General features: G+C 41.7%; 4 protein-coding genes and 2 non-coding genes across 6 annotated transcripts; 5 read left to right on the top strand and 1 right to left on the bottom strand.

The window, feature by feature from the left end:
• Nucleotides 1-4: 4 nt before the first annotated feature.
• On the bottom strand, nucleotides 5-1,885 carry aunip (aurora kinase A and ninein interacting protein). The gene is made up of 4 exons (XM_076139516.1): nucleotides 1,814-1,885; nucleotides 1,478-1,582; nucleotides 1,215-1,371; nucleotides 5-1,127 (listed from the first exon to the last, which is right to left on the bottom strand). Exons 2-4 carry the CDS (start codon nucleotides 1,550-1,552, stop codon nucleotides 133-135), a joined length of 1,227 nt encoding a protein of 408 aa, XP_075995631.1. The 5' UTR covers nucleotides 1,553-1,582; nucleotides 1,814-1,885; the 3' UTR covers nucleotides 5-132.
• Nucleotides 1,886-2,079: 194 nt separating this feature from the next.
• Nucleotides 2,080-5,884, top strand: vps28 (VPS28 subunit of ESCRT-I). Its single transcript, XM_076139619.1, has 10 exons — nucleotides 2,080-2,148; nucleotides 2,774-2,835; nucleotides 2,944-2,972; nucleotides 3,087-3,124; nucleotides 3,225-3,314; nucleotides 3,421-3,526; nucleotides 3,878-3,979; nucleotides 4,308-4,361; nucleotides 4,464-4,555; nucleotides 4,945-5,884. Exons 2-10 carry the CDS (start codon nucleotides 2,796-2,798, stop codon nucleotides 5,063-5,065), a joined length of 672 nt encoding a protein of 223 aa, XP_075995734.1. The 5' UTR covers nucleotides 2,080-2,148; nucleotides 2,774-2,795; the 3' UTR covers nucleotides 5,066-5,884.
• Nucleotides 5,885-6,483: 599 nt separating this feature from the next.
• Nucleotides 6,484-12,710, top strand: mapk15 (mitogen-activated protein kinase 15). Its single transcript, XM_076139629.1, has 14 exons — nucleotides 6,484-6,905; nucleotides 7,645-7,743; nucleotides 7,936-7,965; nucleotides 8,566-8,656; nucleotides 9,232-9,362; nucleotides 9,636-9,799; nucleotides 9,896-10,035; nucleotides 10,134-10,191; nucleotides 10,379-10,516; nucleotides 10,615-10,720; nucleotides 11,093-11,378; nucleotides 11,472-11,578; nucleotides 11,726-11,878; nucleotides 12,263-12,710. Exons 1-14 carry the CDS (start codon nucleotides 6,816-6,818, stop codon nucleotides 12,446-12,448), a joined length of 1,779 nt encoding a protein of 592 aa, XP_075995744.1. The 5' UTR covers nucleotides 6,484-6,815; the 3' UTR covers nucleotides 12,449-12,710.
• Nucleotides 12,711-13,319: 609 nt separating this feature from the next.
• Nucleotides 13,320-22,328, top strand: grinaa (glutamate receptor, ionotropic, N-methyl D-aspartate-associated protein 1a (glutamate binding)). The gene is made up of 7 exons (XM_076139064.1): nucleotides 13,320-13,426; nucleotides 18,266-18,620; nucleotides 18,871-18,986; nucleotides 19,126-19,326; nucleotides 19,437-19,565; nucleotides 19,759-19,902; nucleotides 20,293-22,328. The coding sequence occupies exons 2-7, from the start codon at nucleotides 18,302-18,304 to the stop codon at nucleotides 20,440-20,442; spliced, it is 1,059 nt and encodes a 352-aa protein (XP_075995179.1). The 5' UTR covers nucleotides 13,320-13,426; nucleotides 18,266-18,301; the 3' UTR covers nucleotides 20,443-22,328.
• Nucleotides 22,329-24,124: 1,796 nt separating this feature from the next.
• LOC142989927 (U8 small nucleolar RNA) lies at nucleotides 24,125-24,258 on the top strand. Its single transcript, XR_012960724.1, has one exon. It is a non-coding gene; the product is annotated as a U8 small nucleolar RNA (small nucleolar RNA).
• Nucleotides 24,259-24,511: 253 nt separating this feature from the next.
• LOC142989923 (U8 small nucleolar RNA) lies at nucleotides 24,512-24,645 on the top strand. Its single transcript, XR_012960721.1, has one exon. It is a non-coding gene; the product is annotated as a U8 small nucleolar RNA (small nucleolar RNA).
• Nucleotides 24,646-24,658: the final 13 nt, after the last annotated feature.

The following is a 24,658-nucleotide window of genomic DNA, read 5'->3' as shown; positions in this document are numbered from 1 at the left end:
CTTCACGTTAATGCAAACAAAGGAGGAGGAATGTCAAAAATGTTTAAAATAGACAAACGTCTCAATCACAACTTCTAAAATGAAATGAACCCTGAAATAAAGCTCCATGATGTCATTGCAGTAAAGTTCCCATCAATGTTTAATCACCAGATTTCCCTGAGAATCTTGAGTAAAGAGCATCTCCTCTTCATCTTCCTCCACAAAGGGTTTGTAGTTACTGGTCGTCCTCATTGTTCCAAAGCTGGAGTTGGTCTGATCTTTAAGTGGGTTCCTGGCCTGTGGACCACGGTGTGCAATCACCCTGAAGCCCTCGGAGTCCTGAGTGAACAACATGGTCAGACTGTCTTCATCATCCTCTCCAGCAGGACAGACACCCCGCTTGGTCCGCTGTAGCCTCTCGTCTTCATCGGCTATTCTCGACAGTTTGTCTGTGATTCGTTTGCGAGGTGACGGAATTTTTGGTTCTATCCAGTTATGATTTGAAAGAGTTTTGAGGGGAGAGAGAGGCGAGTGCTTACTTGGAGATTTATAACAAGATAATCTGCAATTTTCTTTTTCATTGTCTCCGTGTGATAATTTGAGGTGTCTAAAGGGTTTCTGAGTAGAGGTTCTCCCTTCTACCTTCGTCCAATTTCCAAAGACCTCCTCACTTTGCAAACTGTTGAGGAAACTTGGCTCAGAGTCACCGATGGTCTTTGCTGTGGTGTAGTCTTGGCTAAAGTTGTCGTACCATTTTATCTCACTGTGAATGTTCAATTGAGATGAGTCTTGTGTGCACTCCTGACCAAGAAGATGACCGTCAGCTGGCAATAAGGTTTCAGTGAACTTCCTCTTCCTCTCTGGTGGACTGATCTCCTCCTCAGACTGTTCTTCATCTTTAGGCTCCTGCCAACATGGTGCCTCATTCTCACATCTATTTCTTTTCAGCTCAAGATCCACTTCCTCTCCTCTGTAATCAGTCTCTCCGTGTTGTAACTCTGTGTTATACAAGTCAGACATCTCATGAGCTGTGTCTCGTCTTCGCTTTGCACCAGATGCTACAGACTTGGGTGGGGTTGAAGAACATTTGGAAGAGGGAGATGATGAAGCTGACTGGACTGCCTCAGATGTGGACATCTTATTGAGAACTGTTGGTAAAAGGAATAAGATATTGTATTAACCCCAAAACACAGGTTGTGGTTTTTCATTGGGATCATTTCATTGTAGATACTTACCTCTGCGTTCAGATGCAAAGAAGGATGATATGGAGCTCTGTTTGGTCTTTGGCATCTCCATTTTGGTCTGAGTGAAGTTTAGTGCTACAGCCAAACTGTATCCTTTGCCTTCCAGCAAGGGGTTCAACAATTTAGAAATGGGACGTTCACGCAGTTTCTGGAATATAAAGTGTAAAATGAGCACAGGGTACAGCTGATGACATCAGCTGTTTGCAAGCAGTAATGGGTGTACGTGATATTACTTCATACATTAATTTAATTACCTTTTTAGCATTTCCTTTGAGTTGTACAGTGTCGAGCCAAACGCCACATTCAGCCTGTCGCGCTACTTTCTTCATTGTGGCGACAGAAGAGAGAATCTGCCACACCTGACATAGAGGAATAGGATTTCACGTTTTCTTCAGCGACCAGTGTCGCAAACCTACTTACCTACGGTAAGTAGGTTTGCTACTATTAGCTAGCTACCATAATGCAGCGAGCAGATATTTGTAATATAGGTAAACAATAGCACACTAATTTGAACTGACCACTTTAAACGAGCACGCTTGGTTTCGGTTTCTAAGTGAGGAGTTAGCGGCAGCCGTTTAAAATGCACTTACACTTTTGTAGCTTTATTTCTTGTTTAAAATGTCGACTCCGTCTTTCCCCTTGTTTGAGTCTGGCGCCAAGACGCCGACGGTGGGTGGACCAATGACGTCGGACCCTAAAAATCACAAAATTGTCGAGCTTTGCAACCGAGTCGTTTTATTAACAATATATGATATATAAATAATGTGAAATAGACTCCTTATATTTTACAAGTAACGATTAAGCTTCCAGTTATGTATTCATTTCATTTTCCGTCAGGCGCAATAAACAGCTAATATTTTGACGTGTGCTGGTCCTAGAAGGAGGGTGTGTTTACATTGACGTCACTGCAGTTTACCGAGTTGGGGTAAGTAAAATGCCTTTAATTTTGTTAATTGAGCAATAACAGTGAATAATAATATAGAGTGCGAGTTGTGCCATACATTTACACCATTAATGATCCGAAAATTATAGTTTAGTGTACACTAAACGGTTCCTTTTTTGTCCCAGATATAACAAACCATAAAGGAAGTGCTAACGAATTAGCCACGCTAGCTTTCTCAAAATAGCCAACTATAGAAATCTAATGATCGAGTTCATCTGTACTTATATTAATCAAGTGTCAGAGTAAATGTTTATGCTCTAGCGAAACTTTATCTATCAAAACTAATACCGCAATCGGTATTGCTCTAGTAATTATGTTCATCCAGTTAGCCCAGCCGATATTTACTCATCGGGCCATTTGTGTGAACAGCGATCAAAGTCTGCCGCATTTTAATACTCTTTATGGTCTTTATCAGTCCATTTAATAATTACAAGCATAAGCGAATCCCTGCATAGATCATAGACTCCGAACAAACTGAAACTGTTACTCTATTTCGCCCCTAAACTTACTGACTTGCTATGTTGCAAGTCACTTGTCTTAGCTTCCGTGTTTATGCTTATTTTGGTTTAGCTAAAACCTGTCAAATTGTAACAATTATCTCATATAGATCAAGTTCTGATATTCCAGTCATGTTCCATGGGATACCAGTCACAGGAGGTGTAGGGGGAGGTAAGACCCTCAAATCAATCTGATATTTTTAATCTAGGCATGCAAACTATAAAATAAACTAAAATGGATCAATGTCATTCAAATGATGCACTCTTATCTTTTTCACAGCTCCGGCCAATAAACCTGAGTTATATGAGGTAATGATGTCTGATTCAGCTGCATTTTGAAATACGTAATGTGTAAACCTTCTGAAACTCCATTTAGTTTAATCATAACATGGCCTACTTAACAAATCTTGTCTTCATTTTCAGGAGGTGAAATTATACAAAAATGCCAGAGAACGAGAGAAGTAAGTGTCAATTATAACATCAATGACATATTATGACAGCACTGTCACTCAGAGATGTGGAAGTTGTTGTAATGCCTCAGTGTTCACTCTCTTTCTGAAGGTACGACAACATGGCAGAGTTGTTTGCTGTTGTCAAGACCCTCCAGGCCCTGGAGAAAGCTTACATCAAAGACTGTGTCACACCTAATGAGTGAGTTGTATCGGATTTAGTGTTTGTGTGGGGAAGTTGGCAAACAACTTAACAGGGTGCTGATTTAACAGGCATTTTACTAATGTGAAGGAATCGTCTCTTTTAGGTACACTGCCTCCTGTTCCAGACTCTTGGTTCAGTATAAGGCTGCGTTCAAACAGGTGCAGGGTTCTGATGGGGGCTCCATTGATGACTTCTGCAGGAAGTACAGGGTAAGATTTATCAGGGAGTGGAGCTGATTTAATGAGCCGTTTGACTTTATGTGGCACATATTGTGAGCTTTGTCATTAATAGGCCACACAAATATTCAGTTTTTAAGTCAAAATGATCCCGTATAAGCTCATAGTCATCTTTGATTGTTACATGAGCGTTGTGTGATATTACAGCCACAACCTCACAAAGACTCGGCTGTATGAGGTAATAATAGTGTCATTTCAAAAAGTAGCTACAGTAAGTAGGACAGTTCCGTACGTCACACTTGATACTCTTGATCAATTGTTCAACTGATATTTCTGCGGTTTTACCTTACAAAAGCTCTTGCTGTTGTGTGTTTTGTCTCTTAGCTTGACTGCCCGCTAGCCATGGAAAGGATTAAGGAGGATCGACCAATCACCATCAAGGATGACAAGGGCAACCTGAACCGCTGCATTGCCGATATAGTTTCTGTATGTTCTGTCTTCCCACGTTATTTTAAACACTGCTGACAGGAGGTCACTTTTCTGGAAGGATTAAGTGTCTTTTGCTTTAGGACTAAATGACTTAAATGATTTCAGAGCATTTGGCTCATCCTCAGGCCATGTAAGAGTAGTGTCTCCTGCCAAGATTAACTCCACTCGTTAAATCAGACTCACAAGTAGTTGACAGTGAGATGCAGGAAATATCTTTGCTTTGCTTTGCAATGATCAAAATTCCTGTTTGTTTTTGCTCAAAGCAGAAGCTAGACTTTACATTTTGTCAATCATCTCACATTCTCCCACCTTCTCTGTTCTTCAGCTCTTCATCACTGTGATGGACAAACTGAGACTGGAGATCAGGGCTATGGATGAGGTAAATGAATGTGTAACTAATGATGAATTAATTTTTCCAGGACAATAGCTGAACTGGTAACAGTGAACTCTAATACACGTGATTCTTTTTCTTTGAAACCAGATCCAACCGGACCTGAGGGAGCTGATGGAGACCATGAACAGACTGAGTAGCATGCCTCCAGACTCAGAGGCCAAGGACAAAGTCAACCTCTGGTTAGTTAACGATTGACCATTCGGTTTGCAATCTTTACATTCAGCCTTTTAATGACTTACACAGTAACACAGACACATACCTTTATGACTTATATACAGTAATGTTTTGTACATACTTGTGTGGGGACTATTGGGTAAAATAATACCACAGACACGCATACAAAATCATGCCGCTTGGGAACCGGAGGGTTGCCGGTTCGAGTCCCTGCCAAGGTGCCCCTGAGCAAGGCACCAAGAGCTCCCCCCTCTGCGAAGGGTGGTAATGTAAGTCGCTTTGGATAAAAGCGTCTGCCAAATGATTGTAATGTAATGTAATGTAATGAACTGAATGTGTTGCTGTGGAAGTGTTTGTTGGTGTAATTGTCCTCTTCCTTGACGTGTTGCCTCAGGTTGACCACCCTCAGCAGCATGTCGGCTTCGGATGAACTGGATGACAATCAAGTTCGCCAGATGCTGTTTGACCTTGAGTCGGCCTACAATGCCTTCAACCGCTTCCTCCACTCTTCCTAAAACCTCCCTTCATCATACATCAATCTATCTGGAACTCTGACTCTTAACGTTCTACCTTTTCCCTGTGGTTGTGATCTGTCTCTGGAGAGCTTTTCTACTGTATGCCTTTTTTGATGTTTTGTACTATTCAAACACCACAGTATAGTTTGTGGTTCATAATACCACCTGCAGACTTTCCCTTCAGATGCTCCATAGATCTGGACAAAACAGTTTACTTCTAATTTTGTAATTTTGGTCTTAGATAAAATGATAGCGGACAAATTCAGGACACATGGGAAGGTTTCAGTAGCCAAAGCATTTATACTATTGGAAATAAGTTTTTTTTATACCTTTAAAATCTACATTTGGGATGAAATTTGGACTTCTGTCACATATCATATTTCTTCTATCACTCCAGTTTTTATGAGGCTAAATCTGTTGTGACTCTCAGTTAATGGATAATAAGATGCTGTTGAAATAGTTGTCTGGACTTTGGGATGATTGGAGCGCACTACTAATTAATCATTATATTGAAATAGTGGTGTAAAGAATTGATTGTGCTCTTTTTCCCCCCTTTTATTTCTGTACATTCTCTGGCACTGTTCTTTAGTTAACACACTTAATCCAGATTTTCTGTAGAATGAGGGTTTGACCACATTAAGTGGGCAAAAACGAGATGGACGGAACTCCCTCTCTTTGCTTACTAAATATGTTTCAACCCTCAACAACTGTTAGGGAGAACATATTTATTCAGACTTATCATTGTAAATAATAGTTTTGAACTTTAAATGAAAGCATGTAACACCTTTATAGAAATAAAATAGAAAAGTCTACCTCCAACATATTTTGTGTCGTGTCTGAACAAGGAGTGGTTCTCAAAATCATGGAACAGAGCTGAGCAAACCCAAACATCCTCTTCATCACTTATCACTCACCGCTGTAATTGGTGTGTGTGTATGTGCATGTATGCCAATACAAAGAGCGCTATTCCTCCATTCCCCTCCAAACTTATCAGACACAATGACCAGGGGTTCAGCTTTTCATTTCATTGACATTTTTATTTAATTGTTTATTAGCATTATCAAATTATTGTTGTGGGAGACAGGAATGGCACCACCCTAGCATGTCACAGTTAATGACATCATGAGTTGTTTATGACATCATGAATGGAACAACCTTAGCACATCCATAATGAAATATTTAAATGGAACAACCTGTTTCCCCATAATGACATCGTGAATGTTGTCACAGTTGGTAATGACGCCATTCCTCTAAAAGAAAAAAGTGTCAAAACGGCAGGTTTTCTATACATTTCAGTTATGTGTCATGCTTGAGAAAGAGAGAAAGATAAACTCATAGTGGAGAAGTCCTTGAGAAGTGCGCAGATCCGTATAATCCCCATGGCAACAACATCAGAAGCGTTGGCGGCGGCCCAGTGACTGAGGAAAGAATCAGGAAGCGGCGGTACCTTTAAGAGCCAGACTCTTCGGTTTCGTTTCCAGGACGACAAATGATTACAAAACGCTTTCGAGCCGTCATGATCGCCTCAGCTTAGAGCATTGAAGGAGAGTCTACTACGAAACTTACGCTTCTTTATTGTCAGTAATTCACAGGAATATAACGACACAGCGTCTCGGCTGACGTAACCGAGCTGCTAGCAAAGCGACGTCTACCCGTAAATACAAACAGCGTCAGTGAGTGTGTGCAGCATGTTTTGGGAGCAGGTGAATACCATTTCTGCGTCACAGTAAGAAGGACTTTAATTGTAGAAATGAGTAAACAATACGAGGGAGAAAACGTCTCTGATGTGGAGGATAACATTTCTTTGAAATATGAAATCAAGAAAAGGCTTGGAAAGGGGGTAAGTGAGTCTCCTATTTGCTCTACAGCTCAATGTTTATAGTATTAAGTTTCATTTCTGTGTATGTTTGATTAGCAGGACTAAATAATACTGTCGCCTTGAAAAAACAATCACGTTTTGTTGGAATTACACAAATCAGATTATTGTGTGTGTCTCAGCAGGTTTAGTCTGTTGTGAAATTCCTGAAGCTCAGCAGTTAAAACCAGTCCTTTCGAAAAGGAGTGACAGGAGCGCTTTCATGCAAATCACCCGAGCTGTCTTCCTGCTTTGTTCTTGAGACATCTTTGCTTATTTCCACAGGCATTCTACAGAGACTCACCAATTATTTGTTATTAGTGGCCAGCTGGTTACTGCCACGTAGACATGTCATATTAGTTCACTAGCTTTACCTGCAGGGACAGGGGCAGGCTGACTCATGTTACACAGCTGTGTGTCCTGTTTACTGTTGACTATAGTGGATAAAGAGCATGCTGTGCTGTGATGCTTCAGGGAGCTAAAGGCTTCTGGGCACACTGCGCTAATTGGCTTTGGAAAGTCATAAATTGGGTTTGATAATCGCAAAGATAACGTTATATTGTCCTCAGACACAGTGTGTTATCTTAAAACCCTACTGACTAACTGTGGTTAACATGTTAACAATGTGCTTTGCTTTTAACCACAGGACCAACAGGATCAAGTGAATCAGATCCACAGCTCTGATGGTATATTTATATCTGTATTATCCATGTATCTGTCTTAGGCCTATGGGATCGTATGGAAAGGAATTGACAGACAAACAGGCGAGATTGTGGCTGTGAAGAAGATCTTTGATGCCTTCAGGAACAGGACAGATGCCCAGGTGTGTACTGTAAATGAAAATGAAGTGGTGGTGAGTGATTCTTGTGAAGTGTTAACTTTGATATCTGCTGTCTAGCCACTCCACATAAATCCCCTCCCTGTCCAGTAGAAAGTTGAGATAATGATTAATGAGGCAGGAGTCTGTGTGCCTATTGCGTTCACAAGTTGGCTGTAATTTTGTTTTCTTTTGCAGAGGACCTTCAGAGAAATCATGTTCCTTCAGGTAATAGTGACTGCAGCTTCAAATAAAGATTTACACCAAATGCCCCTCTGACCAGTGTGTTTGTCTGGACATACTGACCCTTATGCCTCCTTACTTGTTTTTTCTGTCCTATAACTCCTCATGACTCACATAATCATGACCTCATATGCAACTGGGAAAGCAATTGATGGAAAACGAAAGATTCCCTTAGTAAACATCTTACTAATTTATTTGGCGTGGAAATGACCGTAGTAATAGTACAGTTCACCAAGTGTCTGACCCTCTTTTCCCCACCTTGTATAGTGCATTTGGATGTGGGTTAAGGGTTAAAGGGTTCAGGGTTAAAGGATTAAGGTTAAGAGGTATGAAACTTGGTCCAGTAGCCTTTTAATCCCCCAGAAACATACTTGAGTTAGTTTGAGGGCTACAGGCCACTACATATTTAGTGCTCTTATTTACTTTTCTTATCTTTGTGATGTTTCTTATACACTGACCTACATTTGTTTTTGACCTAACACCTGCTAGTTATGAGTTATGAGCATGTGGTGAATGTATTTTCACATTCTCTTTCTCTTGTGTGTGTGGGGTTTCCATTTCTAAATGCCTTTATCCTGTGTACAGGCATTTGGAGATCATCCCAACATCATCAATCTCCTAAACGTCATCAGAGCACAAAATGATAGAGACATTTATCTCATCTTTGAACACATGGGTGAGACTTACAAGCTTTTATTCATCAAAACCTGATGTTATCCCAAGGACTTTGATTCAGGTCACTTAACAATATGAGGGAGAATAAAGGCTGCAGCAGCTACTCCACATTTTAACTTGGCATGTGAGTGTGTGAATTCATTTATGTAGGTGTGAGTGAATGTGTATATGTGTATGTTTGATTGTTGTTGTGTGTGTTTGTGAGAGCGAGTGTGTGCGGTTCTCTTCCCTTGGCTGCCTACAGTGTTTTACTGCTGAGTGGACAGATTGTCCTCCCTCTCTCTGCAGTCTGATCCACAACCGTTTGCCAGCATCACAGCACGGACCTGCACCTTCTCCCTCTGACATTTTATTTCAGGGATGCTGTTAGTACTGAATCACTGTGTGGTTATGGAGGAGCTATTGTATTTTAGTATCTTAGTGAAGTTTCAGTACCAATTTCACTGTTGATAATGATGTTAATGATGTTAGAATACCATCATTTGTCAGTTTCTCATTAACAGCATCAATGTGTCTTAACAGATACAGTATATATCATTTGTTTTGTTGTCTTTTTTGCATTCTGCTTTGTACCAGACACGGACCTGCATAATGTGATAAAGAAAGGCACCTTACTGAAGGACATCCATAAACGTTATGTCATGTACCAGCTCTTCAAAGCCACCAAATACCTGCATTCAGGAAATGTTATCCACAGGGACCAAAAGGTACAGAGGCCGCTCGTCAGTTGGAGATTTCTGATGTGAAACCAGTGAATACATTTATATGGACTCTAATATCATTTTACACAAGGCTCCAAACCATGAGACTTAAGACTTTCGCCCCCTTTTTTCTGTGTATAGTTTCTGTTTTGATACCTCAATCAAGCTGGGCACTGCTCCCTGTGATACCCAACCTCAACTGACCCTAGGGAAGATAACTGAAGAATTGTTATTGACCTTGTAAGGAATGTTTATCTTGTCTTTTTTTCTCTCCTACAGCCATCCAATGTTCTGTTGGACACTGACTGTGTTGTCAAGCTGTGTGATTTTGGCTTGGCCAGATCAATGAACCAGATCCAAGAGGATTCTGGAAACCCAGCACTGACAGAATATGTGGCGACGCGGTGGTACCGAGCTCCTGAGATCCTGCTGGGATCCTCAAGGTATCCATCATATCATCACCATCCGAAAGAGAAAGAGCTAAAATCATGGGAAATGATGTTACAGTTGTGAGTAAAAGGTGCATATCTTTTTGGAAGGTACACTAAAGGTGTGGACATGTGGAGCCTTGGCTGTATCCTGGGAGAGATGCTGCTGGGTAAAGCTCTGTTCCCTGGCACATCCACCATCAACCAAATAGAGAAGATCTTGAGTGCCATACCACACCCAAGCGCAGAAGGTGACTTAAGACCTAAACATGAAATAAATCCAGTCATCTAACGCTAAACTGTAGACATCAGCATTCATTCCTGTGAATTTATGTATTTTCATTTTCAGACGTTCAGGCAATCAAGTCTGAATATGGAGCCTCTGTCATCCAGAGAATGTTGCTGAAGTAAGAAAGTCTTTTTCCTATTCTAACCTATAAATATCTTCATAGCCATATATTCAGTTGAATTCTTTTAAAGTTCTGTAGTTGTGGAAAATTATGTTACTCTTTTTCAAATCATCTTTTCCATGCTTCCACATTCCTCTGTGACTACATTTCCATTTCCTGCTTTTGCTTTCTCCCTCTTTGTCAGACCACAGGTGCCTTTGGAGGACCTTCTCCAGCCAAACGTGCCTCCTGATGCCCTTGACCTACTCAAGAGCTTGCTTGTTTTCAACCCATACAAGAGGCTGACAGCAGAGCAAGCGCTTCAACACCCATATGTTAACAGGTATTACAAGAATAGATGTACATTCATTCAACATTCCCTACTTTTTACAAAGTTTTCCACGCATACATTACTGTAACTTGTGTTTTCTGTTACTTGAGGTTCCATAATCCAGCCAAAGAGCCAGGTCTTCACTATGACGTTGTGCTGCCAGTGGATGATGATGTACAATTGTCTGTGGTTCAATATCGCAACAAACTTTATGAGGTACAAAGTAAGCCTTAATCTAAGTGTACTGGCACTGTATTGTTTCCTCTTCACCTTAACTGTTCCTTTTTCTGGGGTAAGTCCAGCAAACTGCCTCTGTTACACAAAATTTCAGTGTCAAGCGCAGTCAGAAAACTGCTTCCCACAGCGTTTAACTCCAGAGGTTCTTAAATCTACAATAGTGATGCCACCAAGCTACTCAAAACCACGATAGTGATGTCACCAAACTAAGTTACCAACATTGATGTCATAATTATACATTACTAGGTCTAGTTCATCTTTGGTTCCTAAAGTAAGAGAAATGATGTTTGTCAGCATGTGAATTCAATTTGAATGAACCCTGTTTTATTTTCCTCTCTTCGCTGCAAAAAGATGATGCTGGAGAGGAGAACCACTAACGGGATACAAAGACCGACCCAGCTGAAGCAGGGATGCGCCACCAGTGACGAAGACAAACTCAATGGGAAGGATGGAGACAGGGACCAGTATGGGCAAACACAACGCGAAAAGACAGATCAGACCAACCACCTGCCTTTACATTCAGTGATCGCCAAACCTGAGCCTGTGGATAAATCCTACCAGCCTGCTGTGGAGAAGATGAGCCCGACGACCTGCCCTGGCAGAAGGCTCACATATAACCCCATCACACATGTCCCAAGTATGTGGGAAATGATTTGGCCATATTCCTCACGTCCTTGCACAACTCCTCCACCCATACTTAATGCACACACTCTCCTTCTTCTTCATCCAGATGGTTTTCTCAGGAGTCCATGCAGTTGTTGTCATGGCCACTCAAATGTACCGAGCAGGAAGCAGACCCATGATCTATCACCAACAGAGGGCGCTGATGCTGATGCAGTAAGCAAGAGATTTTTTGGAGTATTTAGTTTTTCAGTGTTTTTTTTGCTCTATCCTCTTTTTTTCCCTCTCAAAATGACTTATACCTATGTCCTCTCTGTGGCTCACTTGGTACCTTGTTCTTTCTCTTCATTCTTCCTCTGCCAGTCCATGGGCCAGATTCTTCAGCGTGGTCGCTCAGCCCCTGCGCCCCATCATCGCTCCACCACCATGACCCTAACACATCCTCAGAACAACCCACTGATCCGCAAGGATGAGTCAGACCTGTCCTCTGGGCTGCATGTCACAGCTACACATCTGGTCAGTCCACTGTCATTCACACGCCAAACTATATATTTGAAAGCATGGTAGCTGTAATCACTGAGAAGGGATTTTATTGCGTCGGTACTGCAGTACTTCACAGAACTAGATGATAAGTAATTATTTGATTAGTAATGTATAAATATGACATCAGTGTTTTAACTTTGTAAGTTTTGATGACATCACTGTTGTGCATTTAAGTAGTCCCACACTGTGGGAAGCAACATAGGAAGCTGTAACTTTGTGTCAGGGGAACTTTCCTCATCTTGTCATGCACTTTGACTCTTGACATTTACAGTGAAAAGCAAACAAGACGTGAATGCCACTATACTTTTATTGTGCAGAGGACTTAGTACTTTCTCCTTTTTCCCCATGCAAAACCAGCGCTCTCAGGCTCGTGAGGCACGGCCACCCCAACGGTTCGGCAAAAAAGTTTTTCAGAATCACTGTAACGTGTCAGGTGCAGGTGATCCTCGAGCCAAACTAGGCAGCTATTCCCAGGCCTATGGGACCATCAACAAGACTGACCTGGACAATTTGCTTCAAAGCCGCCCTATTTACCACCCATAAAGTACTGTTGTGCCTTTGTGGTATTTACCCACAAGTGAACTGTGCCTTTGACCATGAATTCAAACACGTTTTACCCACAGTTGTATTGTACATGCTGAACTCATCCTGATGAGGCTTAACGGCTTAGGGACAGTGGATTTCAGATGAACACAGAATAACTGTAAAATATGCAAATTGTTTAATTATTTATATGCAATGTTAAAATGTGTCATGTTAATACAATAGCAATAACTTTTTTGTAATGTGTACAGTGGTTTACATTTATGTAACTCAGGGGTCATAGTTAAATTCTGCTATTAACTGTATTTGGCATTTGTTTACCTTTTAAATTTGTGATTTTAGTCCTGCTTTTCTTCATCAGTTTGCTGGTCTACAGAGATGCATATTAGAGTTCAGTTCAAACTTTGTTTATCCGGTAAAAAGCAATTAATTGGCAGCTCACAAAAGTAAATGTTCATGAAAGTGTAAAAGGCTGTATGTTTCAGAAAACTAAATTAAAACACTGAAAGTTTATTCAAGTACACGCTCGTACAAAACAGAAACACGTCTGACATTTTTTCAACCGGAGATTCCCACATACCACGTGGCCGCATCGTGACAGCGTCATTTTTCCCCCCACCCAAGTTTCGACAACAAGGATGAGATTCGACCATTTATATGTGATTGTTCTCTATTAAATGACATTTTAATACTGCATTTACACAACCCTTAACTCCTTACTGTGACCTTAACACTTGTGATATTTTTTTTATATTTATCGTTTCTGCTTTCTGGACTCACCCGCCTTGTTGTCGACTTTCGGGTGGGGGCAAAATAATGCCGTCGTGGAGTGACGTCACTGGCTCTCGACCCATTTTGTTCAACCTGACCGAGTGCATGCAAACCGGGAGGAGGCGGAGGGTGAGCTTATGACGCCAGCTATTCTTAGATAAACACATTAAAAACATCGGAACGCGCCGTAACGACAAGAGTGAAACGGTAAGGACGTGCTCTGGCTAACAATTTGTGTTTTTGAAAATTAGGCATTGAATTTGTCACGAAAGAAGGCTGATTATGAGCCTGTGCGGCGCTTTGTTTAGCATCAGTGACCGTACCCCCGAAATTTTAGCTAGTAAGCGATAGATTAACAATAACCGAGGATATTAAGAGATTTGATCAAATTCTAGTTGGTGTAGATCTACAATTTAGCCCGTAAACGTGTGTATTGGGGGGGGGGGGGTCGTCCTTTGAAAACCCGTTATAGATCCATAATGGATAGACTGTAATGTTTGTTCCATATCTACATTTTGAGTTAACCGTGTTCCACAGTAATGGCGCCCTTGATAGCTTGAGGTGATTCTTTGTGAGTTAGATGGTATTGGGGATGTGTTTCGGGATTTGGGATGTCGCATTTGTGTGGGCTTGGCGGGGGGGATGATGATGATGATGAGGCCTACACGGGGATGCGCCCGCTGCAGGTGAAATCCGTGTTCTGGTTCAGGCACACCGAACCTGTGTTTATCTCTGGGCTTGGTTTAGGTTTTTGTGACATGACACAGTAGGGAGTGACAGGATTGTGAGAGTATAACGGTCAACATGTTGGATTAGAGAGAGACAGCGACTGCTATGTGGAGGGTATAGCTAATCTATCCCATAATATAGGCCAATCTGGTGATTTAAACTCAAATATGTCTGTTTGCTTTGTCTGGCCATGTAACTTTCATATCACTTAGATCTAGACTGTATTTATGGGTTATGTGTAGGTTATAAGGACCATCTCATAATAGCGCCTGCTCCATAAACAACTGATACACCTCCTCCACATGCCTGAAAAAGGATCATGCAGTTACCGCCATACTTTCTGTTATGAAAGCAACACATTTCTCCGGTTGTTTAGCCAGGATTGGGCAGCCTGACTGTCCCGTTTTGGCAGAGGCTGACAGAATATGACTGAGCATGACAATAAGTACACATGTCCCATCAGCTCAGACAAACAGCCTCTCTGTTCTCTCCAACAGCCTCTCAGCATGACGTGCTTCAAGCCATGTGAAATAAATGGGTTTCCTCCGCTTTATTATGTTATTAAAGTGACTTACTGTCTTGTACAGGTGAGCGTCCTGATTTGGTAAGTGAGGTGTTTGGCCGCAATTGTTATTGGGAATTTGGGAATATCAATAAGGTGGAGTTGTGGATGTTTTCCCTCTTGAGTCCCCATCCGTCTATGCCACAGACTTGAATCTTGTCCAAGATGACTGAGTCTGTAATGCAGCCGTGGAAGGAGCTGCCTCATCCTGCACAAGGCTTTTATGGACTTATTCCATTTTGCTTTTGATGGATGATTGTAATGGATGAATATATCCTCTATTTTGTGTATAATTCAGGGTTCTGTCCAGATTCTCCACAGATCGGTAGGCTTATATTGATGAGTAATAAAGCTGGCAATTTGACTGTCAGCTACCCTCATAACAAAGCTGTTGTCTGTGAGAGAGCTGTGGTTTGATAACCTCCCTAAGGTGCTTTGTGGTGCAGCCATCTGTCACAAGGTGAAGTATCCGCAGGTTTGACATAGCCAGAGCTGCTGCTGCTGCTGCTGCTGCTGCTGCTGCTGCTGCTGACGCGCCATGATGATAGCCTGCCAGACTGCTGCGTTGACTGGAAGATAGAACCAGGCAGACAGCAACACAGTGCAGGATTAAGTGCCAGGTGGTCTCACTGACTCAGTCTCATAATAGGAGGCTTTGATGGGAGGGGGACAGAGCTCCATCATGCAATTAATCCTTTATCAAGTATTTACACATACTTCATATTGTTACTGGAGATCGTTTGCGTCCAAATGATTCAATATTTGTGGATATTATATTAAAGTATTGTTGGACATTACTGAGCATTCATCACAAACAGCACATTATGGCACATTTCTTGGTAATGGCACTTTATGCTCTCGACGATAACCGTTTCTTTCTTTCATAATTTATACTACCCATTAAAGTTCACATCCCCCCACTTACAATCCCTGTAAGGTTCCACATGTTGCCCTCCATAATGTCCTGGCCCCACTGCTTTGTCCGGCTGTTCCTGTTTTGTCACTGAGTCTCCTAAGGTCGCTCAGGCATGCACGCAGCATGTTGTTTATGGGTTCATGGGGTTATTGTGCGAGTCTAATTGTGGTATGTGAATGTGTGGTTAACCCAATGAATACCTCCCCCGAGGTCTAATACCCCTAGAGATAGCCATCGACAGAAGCCAGGGATGGTGGCAGTGTCTTTATGCACGGCGTTGCGGTGTCTCTCCAAATAGGAATGGAAATCTCCCACATAATACGAATGAAGCTGTACAAACAGTTCACCACACTAAAGTTACTGCCCTATCCTGCTTGGCCACTTCTAATATTTATTGAAAAACTAGTGCGGTTGTTGCAATGATGTTGAGTGGCACAAACTTTTCACAGCTTATTTCTCTTTTCTTATTTCAAAGAAAGAATACTGAATGTTTACACGACAGACTTCTGAAGGCTCTCTTATGTGATACAAACGTCCATCCTTATGATGTCAGATGCTGTTTTTAGTTGTTTCTTTATCATTGTGTTTTTACAGTTGCTTGAAATCACAGCTAAGGACAGATGGGCAGATGCGTTTGTTGTCAGAAGAGGCCAGTTCAGGAGGAGGCTGCTGGTTCTGACCGAGCTGTGACTTCCATACTTGGTCTGACTGCTTGGTGTGTTACCTAAGATTTCCAAGTAATCCATTATACATAGAGAGTAACTAAAATAAACCACCAGCAGAGTTCATTAACTATGAAAATGCCTCTCCAATTGAAACTAGTCCTGACCCAGACCACCTAAACATCAATATGAAACATGTGGGTGGAAAATCATTTTAAGTTGTGATTTGCAAAAGTTATTTAAGTATAACTTGGACATTAAGCATCGAGCTGATCACAACCTTGGACTGTGTGTCACATGATCAGTCAAGGACTCATGTTAAATACTGTGTGTTGTTGGGTTCATTGTGTCGACACGTGTGCCTTAATTGTGTAACATCAAACCTTTATATTTCAACTCTGTCACACAGGATGCTGTCTATTCTATTAATGTGATCGATCCTTTGTCATAGATCAATACGGTACAAAGTATTGACGGACAAATAAGCCCAGCTGGACTGACTGCACATCCGTTGTCCTCAAACGATAACGGCTGTATGTATATCGGTTATGAATCGGTTAATGGCGACTTGTCAGTATGAAGATTAAGAGCGCCACCACTCTGGCTGTGTTTTCCTGCTCTAGTCCCTCACTCTGCACTCTGCTAATGATGTACAAACTGGGATCACATGGACCCACTGGAGATTCTGGATTGGTTTGCCTGGGTGAAATGGAGCCCTGTTGCGTAACACTTACCGATAATTCAGTGTGGCCTGGAAGGGTGAGAGAAGGATGGAGGGAGTGTGGGAAACCAGAAAACTGCATTTCAGCGATGTGAGCTTCCACTTCTGCTAGCTTTCTCTGCCCTCATATGATCGCTCGCTTGTGTTTACACTATACTATAGATAAGTGTAAACAGCACTGACCTATACAGCCAATCTCCCCCCTAGACCAGCTCTACTTGAACTTGAAGTTAGACCTAATGTTTTTTGCTGCAGTCCTCCTCAGCAGGGGTTTTCCTCTGGGGACTGTAAGTGTAGTCCTCTTTGAGACCGGCTCAGCACACGCCAAAGGTCAAATTATCTTTACATAGCTCTGTTTACTGTACATAGGCAATTACAATGAGTGGTGCGCGCGATGTCATTGAAACTTGGGATGACATGTCTTTGTTTTGGGGTCTGGCAGGGCGAGGGACGCTGCAGTAATGGTCAATATGTCACATGTCTATTCCTGTAGGGGAGCAGATTAATAATACATCTGGGTACCAATGCATTACCTGCATCCATGGCAACAATGTCAGCAGTGTTGTGTTTGCTCTCCTCCCACCACCACCACCACCACCGCATCCTCTTCAGTTACTCTCATACAGTCTGTTTGTGGAACTGACCACTTATAGCAATCTGAGCGTAGCCTATGGTTACGTGTGCATGTGTGTGTGTATGTGTGAAAAATCCACTCAGATCAGGTTCATTCATTAGAAAGCCTCTGCTTCCCCACATAACCTATTTGTCCATACATATTGTTTGCTGTATTTGTTTCTTCCTTATATGAAGGATCTTTCTTTAAACTCAGCTTTTCCCAGGATCATGAAACCCTGAGTTTCATGTCTGATATCCACCTTTCTGCCTGATTCCAGCATCTGGAATTTTAGATTGAATGTTGCTTATCAGCCATTGTGTGTTCAGATGTCCCAGGACAATCGGCCTCCCTCTCCCCTCTTCCAGATCAGTGTGATGCATGTCGTATCCCATGTTTATAGAGATTCCATAAGCTGTGGCCTATTTTCCTGCTGCTCTCCGCTGATCCTCACAGCATCCGTGTAAACTGGAAGATAACTGCGACTGATACAAATTAAATGTAGCATCACATGATAATACAGCAATGAAAGAATAAGAGAGCAAGGCAGACAGCCGGAGTTGTGCACCGTCTCTCTCCCGTCTCCCCCCCTGCTGCATCGTTTCACTGCCTCACATATTTAATCAAGCAGATGCGGTTTTTGTTTCTTTGCCAGTTTGGCCCAAACAAAGTAGCCTAATCACATTTTCTCTGCTTTTTTGTAAGACTTTCAGAATACAGATTTGGTTTGAATCTAAGAGCTTTGATATGAAATACCTCACCTGCTGCATGTTTAAATACTCCTGCTTTACATAAACATTTATTCATCAACAAGTTCTAATTGTATGTCTCTTGGCTCTACAGATTGTTCTAGAAGCCAGCTGAGCCCTCCTCCACACCATGTCTCAGGACAAGAATGGAATCCAAATTGCGGGTGAAACCAACCCACTTCAGAATAGTGTGTACGGACCCCCACAGCAGGGTTTTGTCATGCCCCCTCCCAACTACAACCAGGCTCCTGGGGGACCGTACCCACCAGCAACTGGCTACGGGCAGCAAGGTTACCCCCAAGCAGGTCCAGGGTTTGGCCCCGCCCCCTTCCCTCAGATGCCTTATCCTCAGATGCCGTACGCCCAGGGGCCGTACGTCCAGGGGCCGTACGTCCAGGACCCTTACCAGCAAGGACCGACACCACCAGTCTGTCCGGGAGGCCCCGTTGGTAAGTGGTTGGACATACAGTTTGATGTATTTCCCGCAGAAAGTCAAGAAGGACTATGTAAGCTTTATCGATTGCCCATGAACACCAATTGCTGGCACTGTAGTCAGGACTGCAGCACAGATAATCAATGAGCCGATCAATATTACTGTCAGCGTGCAGAATACACCACAGGCACTTATCTGTTTGTTTATTCTGCTTTAAAAAATGTCAATTAGAACCTTATTCATTTTTATGTGGGTTTTGTTGCCAGGGCCCATGAGCAGCCCTGGTTACCATGGAGATGGCCCTCCATCTTACTACGACAATGATGAGTTCACCAACTCTGGTTTTGAGGACAAGACTATTCGGCAAGCCTTCATCAGAAAGGTAAGGGAGCAAACACATGCTTATTTAAACATAATGTGCACTCGTTAAGAGTGCTAAATAGATAAAACAGAAGAAAATATAACCTGCAATTTCACATAATGTTCTTCTAAAAAACACTGTGTTCCCTTTTCCCTTGCAGGTCTTCATGGTTCTCACTGTGCAGCTCATGGTCACCTTCTCATTTGTTGCGGTCTTCACCTTCGTCGATGAGGCAAAGTACTTTGTGCGGCGTAACCCGTGGACATACTACGTGTCATATGCTGTCTTTTTCGTGTCCCTCATCGTCCTCACCTGCTGCGGAGAATTCCGCCGCAAGCACCCCTGGAACTTGGTGGCATTAGTAAGTACTTACTAACAGACTCACACACTTCCACACAAGTTAAGTAGTAGTATTGTCACTTGAATGTTAAAGGTTTGATAACGTGGCTGTGTGTGTCCTGTGTCCTGTAGTCCATCCTGACCCTGAGCCTGTCATACATGGTCGGTATGATCGCCAGCTTCTATGACACAGAGACTGTCATCATGGCTGTTGGCATCACTGCTGTGGTCTGCTTCACCGTCGTCCTCTTCTCGCTACAGGTCTGCACACACACACACACACACACACACACACACACACACACACACACACACACACACACATATATCTATTATGCCACAAACTCAAATTGGGTTTGGAATTATGAAGCATGTGTTTGAGTTCTATTCCCACATGTCGCTTGTATGTCGGTCTGTCACTGATTCTATGTTTTCTCTCCATTTTTCAACACAGAGCAAGTACGACTTCACTTCCTGTCGGGGCGTCCTCTTTGTGTGCCTGATCGTGTTGTTGCTCTTCTCTATCCTGTGCATCTTCATCCGTCACAGAATCCTGCACATTGTCTATGCCTCACTGGGGGCCCTTCTCTTCACTTGCGTAAGTTTCACACTCTTTTGCTTTTAAAATGCTACAGCTATTTTCCCCTCTAATATCCTCAGGAGCTCTTATTCTTGGTGTCCAGTAGCCACGACACTGCTGGTCACCAGACAGTCATCACCACAAGCATACTTCATTCTCAACAATGCAGAACTATAATTACGTCTGCTGAATGTTAAAGAGCTAAACAGAAGCATGAAAACCAAACTAACCTCCTGATCATGAGCTGAATGTGCTGTATAGCCATTCATTATGAGACCCAGACTAAGAGGAGACAGCTGTTACAATATTATGCCCTTTTTGTTTGTATAACATGTATTTTATCTATGTGTGTCATAAGTGTAGCTACTTAAAGGAATGACTCAAGCCATATTTATCTCTTGTGTTCAGTTTTTGGCTGTGGACACCCAGCTTCTCCTGGGCAACAAGAAGCTGGCCCTGAGTCCAGAAGAGTACATTTTCGCTGCCCTCAACCTCTACACCGACATCATCAACATCTTCCTCTATATCCTGGCTATTGTGGGACGCTCCCGTGAATGAGGATACTGCTTTAAACAGAAACAAGCGGGGCGAGATTGAGAACGCCTCCTTTCTTTTGTGAAATATTGCTAAAATGCCTGCTCTTTCGATTCCTTTCACTCTTCCTCACTCTCCTCTCCTCTTACAATCAATCTCCCGTCACACATGCAGTTATTCCGTTTTGAAATGATTAACTGTGGTGGAGTTGCTGCCGGTTATAAAGCGCAGTTGAGAGGGACACTTAATAATTTATACAAGATGAAGACAGCAGACAGTGTGGTTGTGTTGTCTTTGGTGTTCTGTATTTCCACCCCCTCTGTTTGCTCTAACTGTCTTCTGCTTTTACTAACACCAAGCACATTACATCTGTATTACTCACCCACCGACAACCTCCAGTGTGGCTCAGTTGTATAGAGGAGCATCTTATCCCGTGTGTGCTTGCCAGTTCCGCTTTGCCTTGTTGCAGAGCAGAAAATGAGCGGGAAAGGCATCGGTTGTGCTTGATTAATTGACGCGGACCAACTTTGCCCAAAAGGGATGAAGTTAGCGCTAGAAATCCCCTCTTCCTCCGTCGCCTCAAAGTGACTTCTCCCTTCCAGCCTGCCAGTATAACGTAACTCTGCATGGTAACATTAGAATCACAGGATGTTGTTATGACTACTAGAACTATCAGAGGAACCCCTCACACCTCTCCTAGATGCTCGCCACAGCTGTAAATAGATGACTGTATTAAAATTTACGATGCCAGTATCCCCCCTGCCTTGGAAAGGCATGCTGACGTGACTCATATGGATGTGGCGTTTAAGAGGATATCGTACTCTGACATCAGAACTTAGCTGGTTCACTACAAAGTATACAACTTTTGTTAGCTAAGTGTCTGATGGACAGTAAATGAGACGTGCTAGTAAACAAACTAATATTCAATAACACTATTAATGCTTTTCAAAAGGAAGAAAACATACACTCCAGAATTATTTATAATTTCAAAATGGCATTTCCTTCTTTTAATTCTTTCCTGCCTTTCTCATTATTTCCACACTTGTCTTGTCATTGACGTGAAGTGAAAATGTAGTGCTGTATTTATTTTTTACCATTGCAACAAATGTGAAACGTTGAATTATTGGAACATCTAACCACTTTTATACCGCGTTGATTTGGGTGTCAGTGTCTCTTTTCAGAATTTCACTGCAACTAAACGGAGGTATGTGGACACCGGGCTGGAAGTTGAACATTATTTTTTGAGGTGGTTGTTGATAACAGGGCTGCTTTCATGTAGATATAAGCTAAGGAGGTAACACTCTATACCTTTGAGGCAGTTGATGCTGTTTGGGATATTTGCTGCTATTTGTTTGATGTCTGTTTTGAACACTGAAGGTTGAGCATGTCTGTACTTGTACAATGCAAAGTTACAAATCTGTTTGCTTTATTTATTTATGAAAACTTGACATAGCGGGTACATTTCGACTCAAAAAAAGGAAACAAGGCAAAAGGAATCATCTTGCACTTGAAGCCAAAATAATCTTACCTTAGACACTACTTGAATGGTATATAGGACATGTATATTACAAAATATGACTGATTTCTGTTTTAATTTTACACCTGTCGCATGGCAACCCCACTCCATCTGCATGTGCTGATGATGCACACTGTACAGGTATTCCAGTTACAGAGAGACAGTGTTGTTTTAGAGGCCCTGTTGAAGTTTCTTTTTTTAAACTGCTGTGTTTCTATCTTACTAATGTGTAAGTGTACTGTATATAGAACTCCTTAGTGGTTTGATGTGTATAGATAAAGTCATTTTGGGGCTTTTAGGTCTGTTTGCAATGAATCTAACTGGAACTGCATTCCTCTACACTGCTGTTCACTTTTCATTAAACCAGTTACCATGTAAAAGGAGTCAAATGGTGTGTGTTCATTCACGTCTCGCCACGTTAGGTTTCAAGTAATGTTATAATAATCTGCTATATTATTTTTTATTTGCAGTAAGGTATTAAATGAAAAATATAAACCCAAGCTCAAATCTGTGTGTTTTAATGGGAAACGTGTTTATTTTGGATAGTTATAAGGTTTTATGGTGTGAAATCTTGTCATTTCTTGTATATAAGGGACTCTTGAGTGGCTAAATTGTGAAGTTTCAAAGGTTGGAGGCACCGAAGCTCCAATCAGGTCTCAGGAGCAAAGAGCGCCAAGAGACACAAGCGAAGACTTTCTGTTGCTTTTATCCAAATATTAGTCCAATAAAATCCTTAACTCGACTTGATAAAGTGAAGAAACAGCAGGTAAGACAGCGTGAATTTAAAAGTATTTCAATAACACGACGTTTCTTGTGTAACAGCGGTACGCTAACACCGTTTTAATACGCATACCGAAGCTACTTGTTTTTAATTTAGCAATAAACAAGTAATGGATACATATATCCAATATTATATTGTTGTTTTTTGTTGTTGAGCTGTTGTCAGCAAAAACAAAGTAATTTAAAGTTTAAAGCTGTAATTTACCTTACACAACGCTTTCGTAATGTCATTGTTAGCTTAACCTGACACAAACACATTTAGCTTTCGTATATTTCGGCTGTGGTTGTTAAACTGGAGTTTCATTTTATCAAGCGTATATTTGAGTATTTTGTGATTTTTCAACCAGATTCAAAAACTGAGCGGGTTAATATATTATAATTAATTCCTGCTGTGCCAGGTGAGGACATGCAGAAGCCCCCAATAGATGAGGTGTTAGACCAACTGAGGAGGCTTGAACAAGGTAACATGTAAACTAATTACTGCTATATATGCAGACTTGGACCTTTATGTTTGTTATTATATAACTGAAAACGTTAACAACAGTTATTGCATTTGATAAAGATGTTTAATTGTTTATTTGGGTACATGAGTTGGACATTTGTCCCCATTTTGACATGAGACCAAAGTTTAAGATAATGTTATTCAGGTGCAATTGGGGTGTAAATTTCAATGCGAGTAAAGTATAAAGTCTTTCATACAGTATTACATTGTTACCCGTAACGCGCCTCATTAACTAATAAAAAATTGATTTAAAGACAAACGAAGGTTGGGTGAGTTATCTAGTAGTTCCAGAGGGGCTATCGTGTTGCGCATGCGTGGTACGGTGTTTTCGTTTTATCGCTGATAAATGACTCTTTCTGTCACACAAACAATTCTCAAACAATTCAGCGGTAGATCTATTATCATTGTAAACGAGTAAGTGTTGGACTCTGAAGTGTCTTGGTTGTGTACGACTCTCTGGTTGATACACTTCCGTTTCCGGTTGGGTGTTATTTCGTTGTTTTCATTTAATGTAATAAAACGGTGTTGTGGACGCAGTGTGACCCATGCCGCATTAGTAAACACCAACCGTGTCCGTAAATTGAAATGAAAAGCAAAACAAAGAAGTCAAGAGTTTGTTTGAAACGATAGAAACGTAACGACCAATGGGAGGGCTCGCTGTGTCGACGTCACGCTGATTGTCGAGCATTGAATTTTGGGTGTAAAAGTCTGAATTGTGAATTATATAACATTTCGTACAACGAAAGGACACGACGGGTATATGTAATTAGGCAAAAAATAATAATTATTGTTCATGTTAGAAACTAGGTATTACACGTGTGTTGCGGGAACGCGCGGGCACGATCGGACACCATGAGTTCAGATGACTGTGCGTCACTACTTGAACGATGTGACGACAGCCAAAGTTATCTTCAGTGAGGTCAATCCTTACCTGTTACTCCAGAAATGGAGCAGCAGAAAATGATGAGTGGAGAATCATGACATATGATTATGTGTCTCCGGCTCGCAGAGAACAGCAACACTCTGTGGGTCCCATTCTGACTTACTTGTTAAAAAGAAGTTCAATGTCTTTCGGCTTGTTTGTATGTACGCACTTTCTAAAGGCCCGTATAAACGCTAAATGTTGAACAGGTACCTCAATGAAATCATACAAGTAAAGGAAATAATCTAGAAATAACAAATGCTGTTCAAGTTAGAAAATAGGTATTAGAAACGTGTTGCGGGAACGATTGGAAACCACGAGTTTAAATGGCTGTGCGTCACTACCTATACGATGTGTCGACGCCGTGAGAGTATCTTCAGTGAGGTCAATCCTTACCTGTTACTCCAGAAATGGAGCAGCAGAAAATGATGAGTGGAGAATCATGACATATGATTACATGTCTCCGGCTCACAGAGAACAGCAACACTCTGTGGGCCCCATTCTGATTATTATGTGTAAA

This window comes from Genypterus blacodes, unplaced genomic scaffold, assembly GCF_046128005.1.
Source record: "Genypterus blacodes isolate CSIRO-AG114 ecotype Tasmania unplaced genomic scaffold, CSIRO-AGI_Gbla_v1 ptg000438l_1, whole genome shotgun sequence".
NCBI lineage: Eukaryota > Metazoa > Chordata > Actinopteri > Ophidiiformes > Ophidiidae > Genypterus > Genypterus blacodes.
Note: the sequence above shows the minus strand (reverse complement) of the source record. Positions and strands in the feature narration are given on the sequence as shown.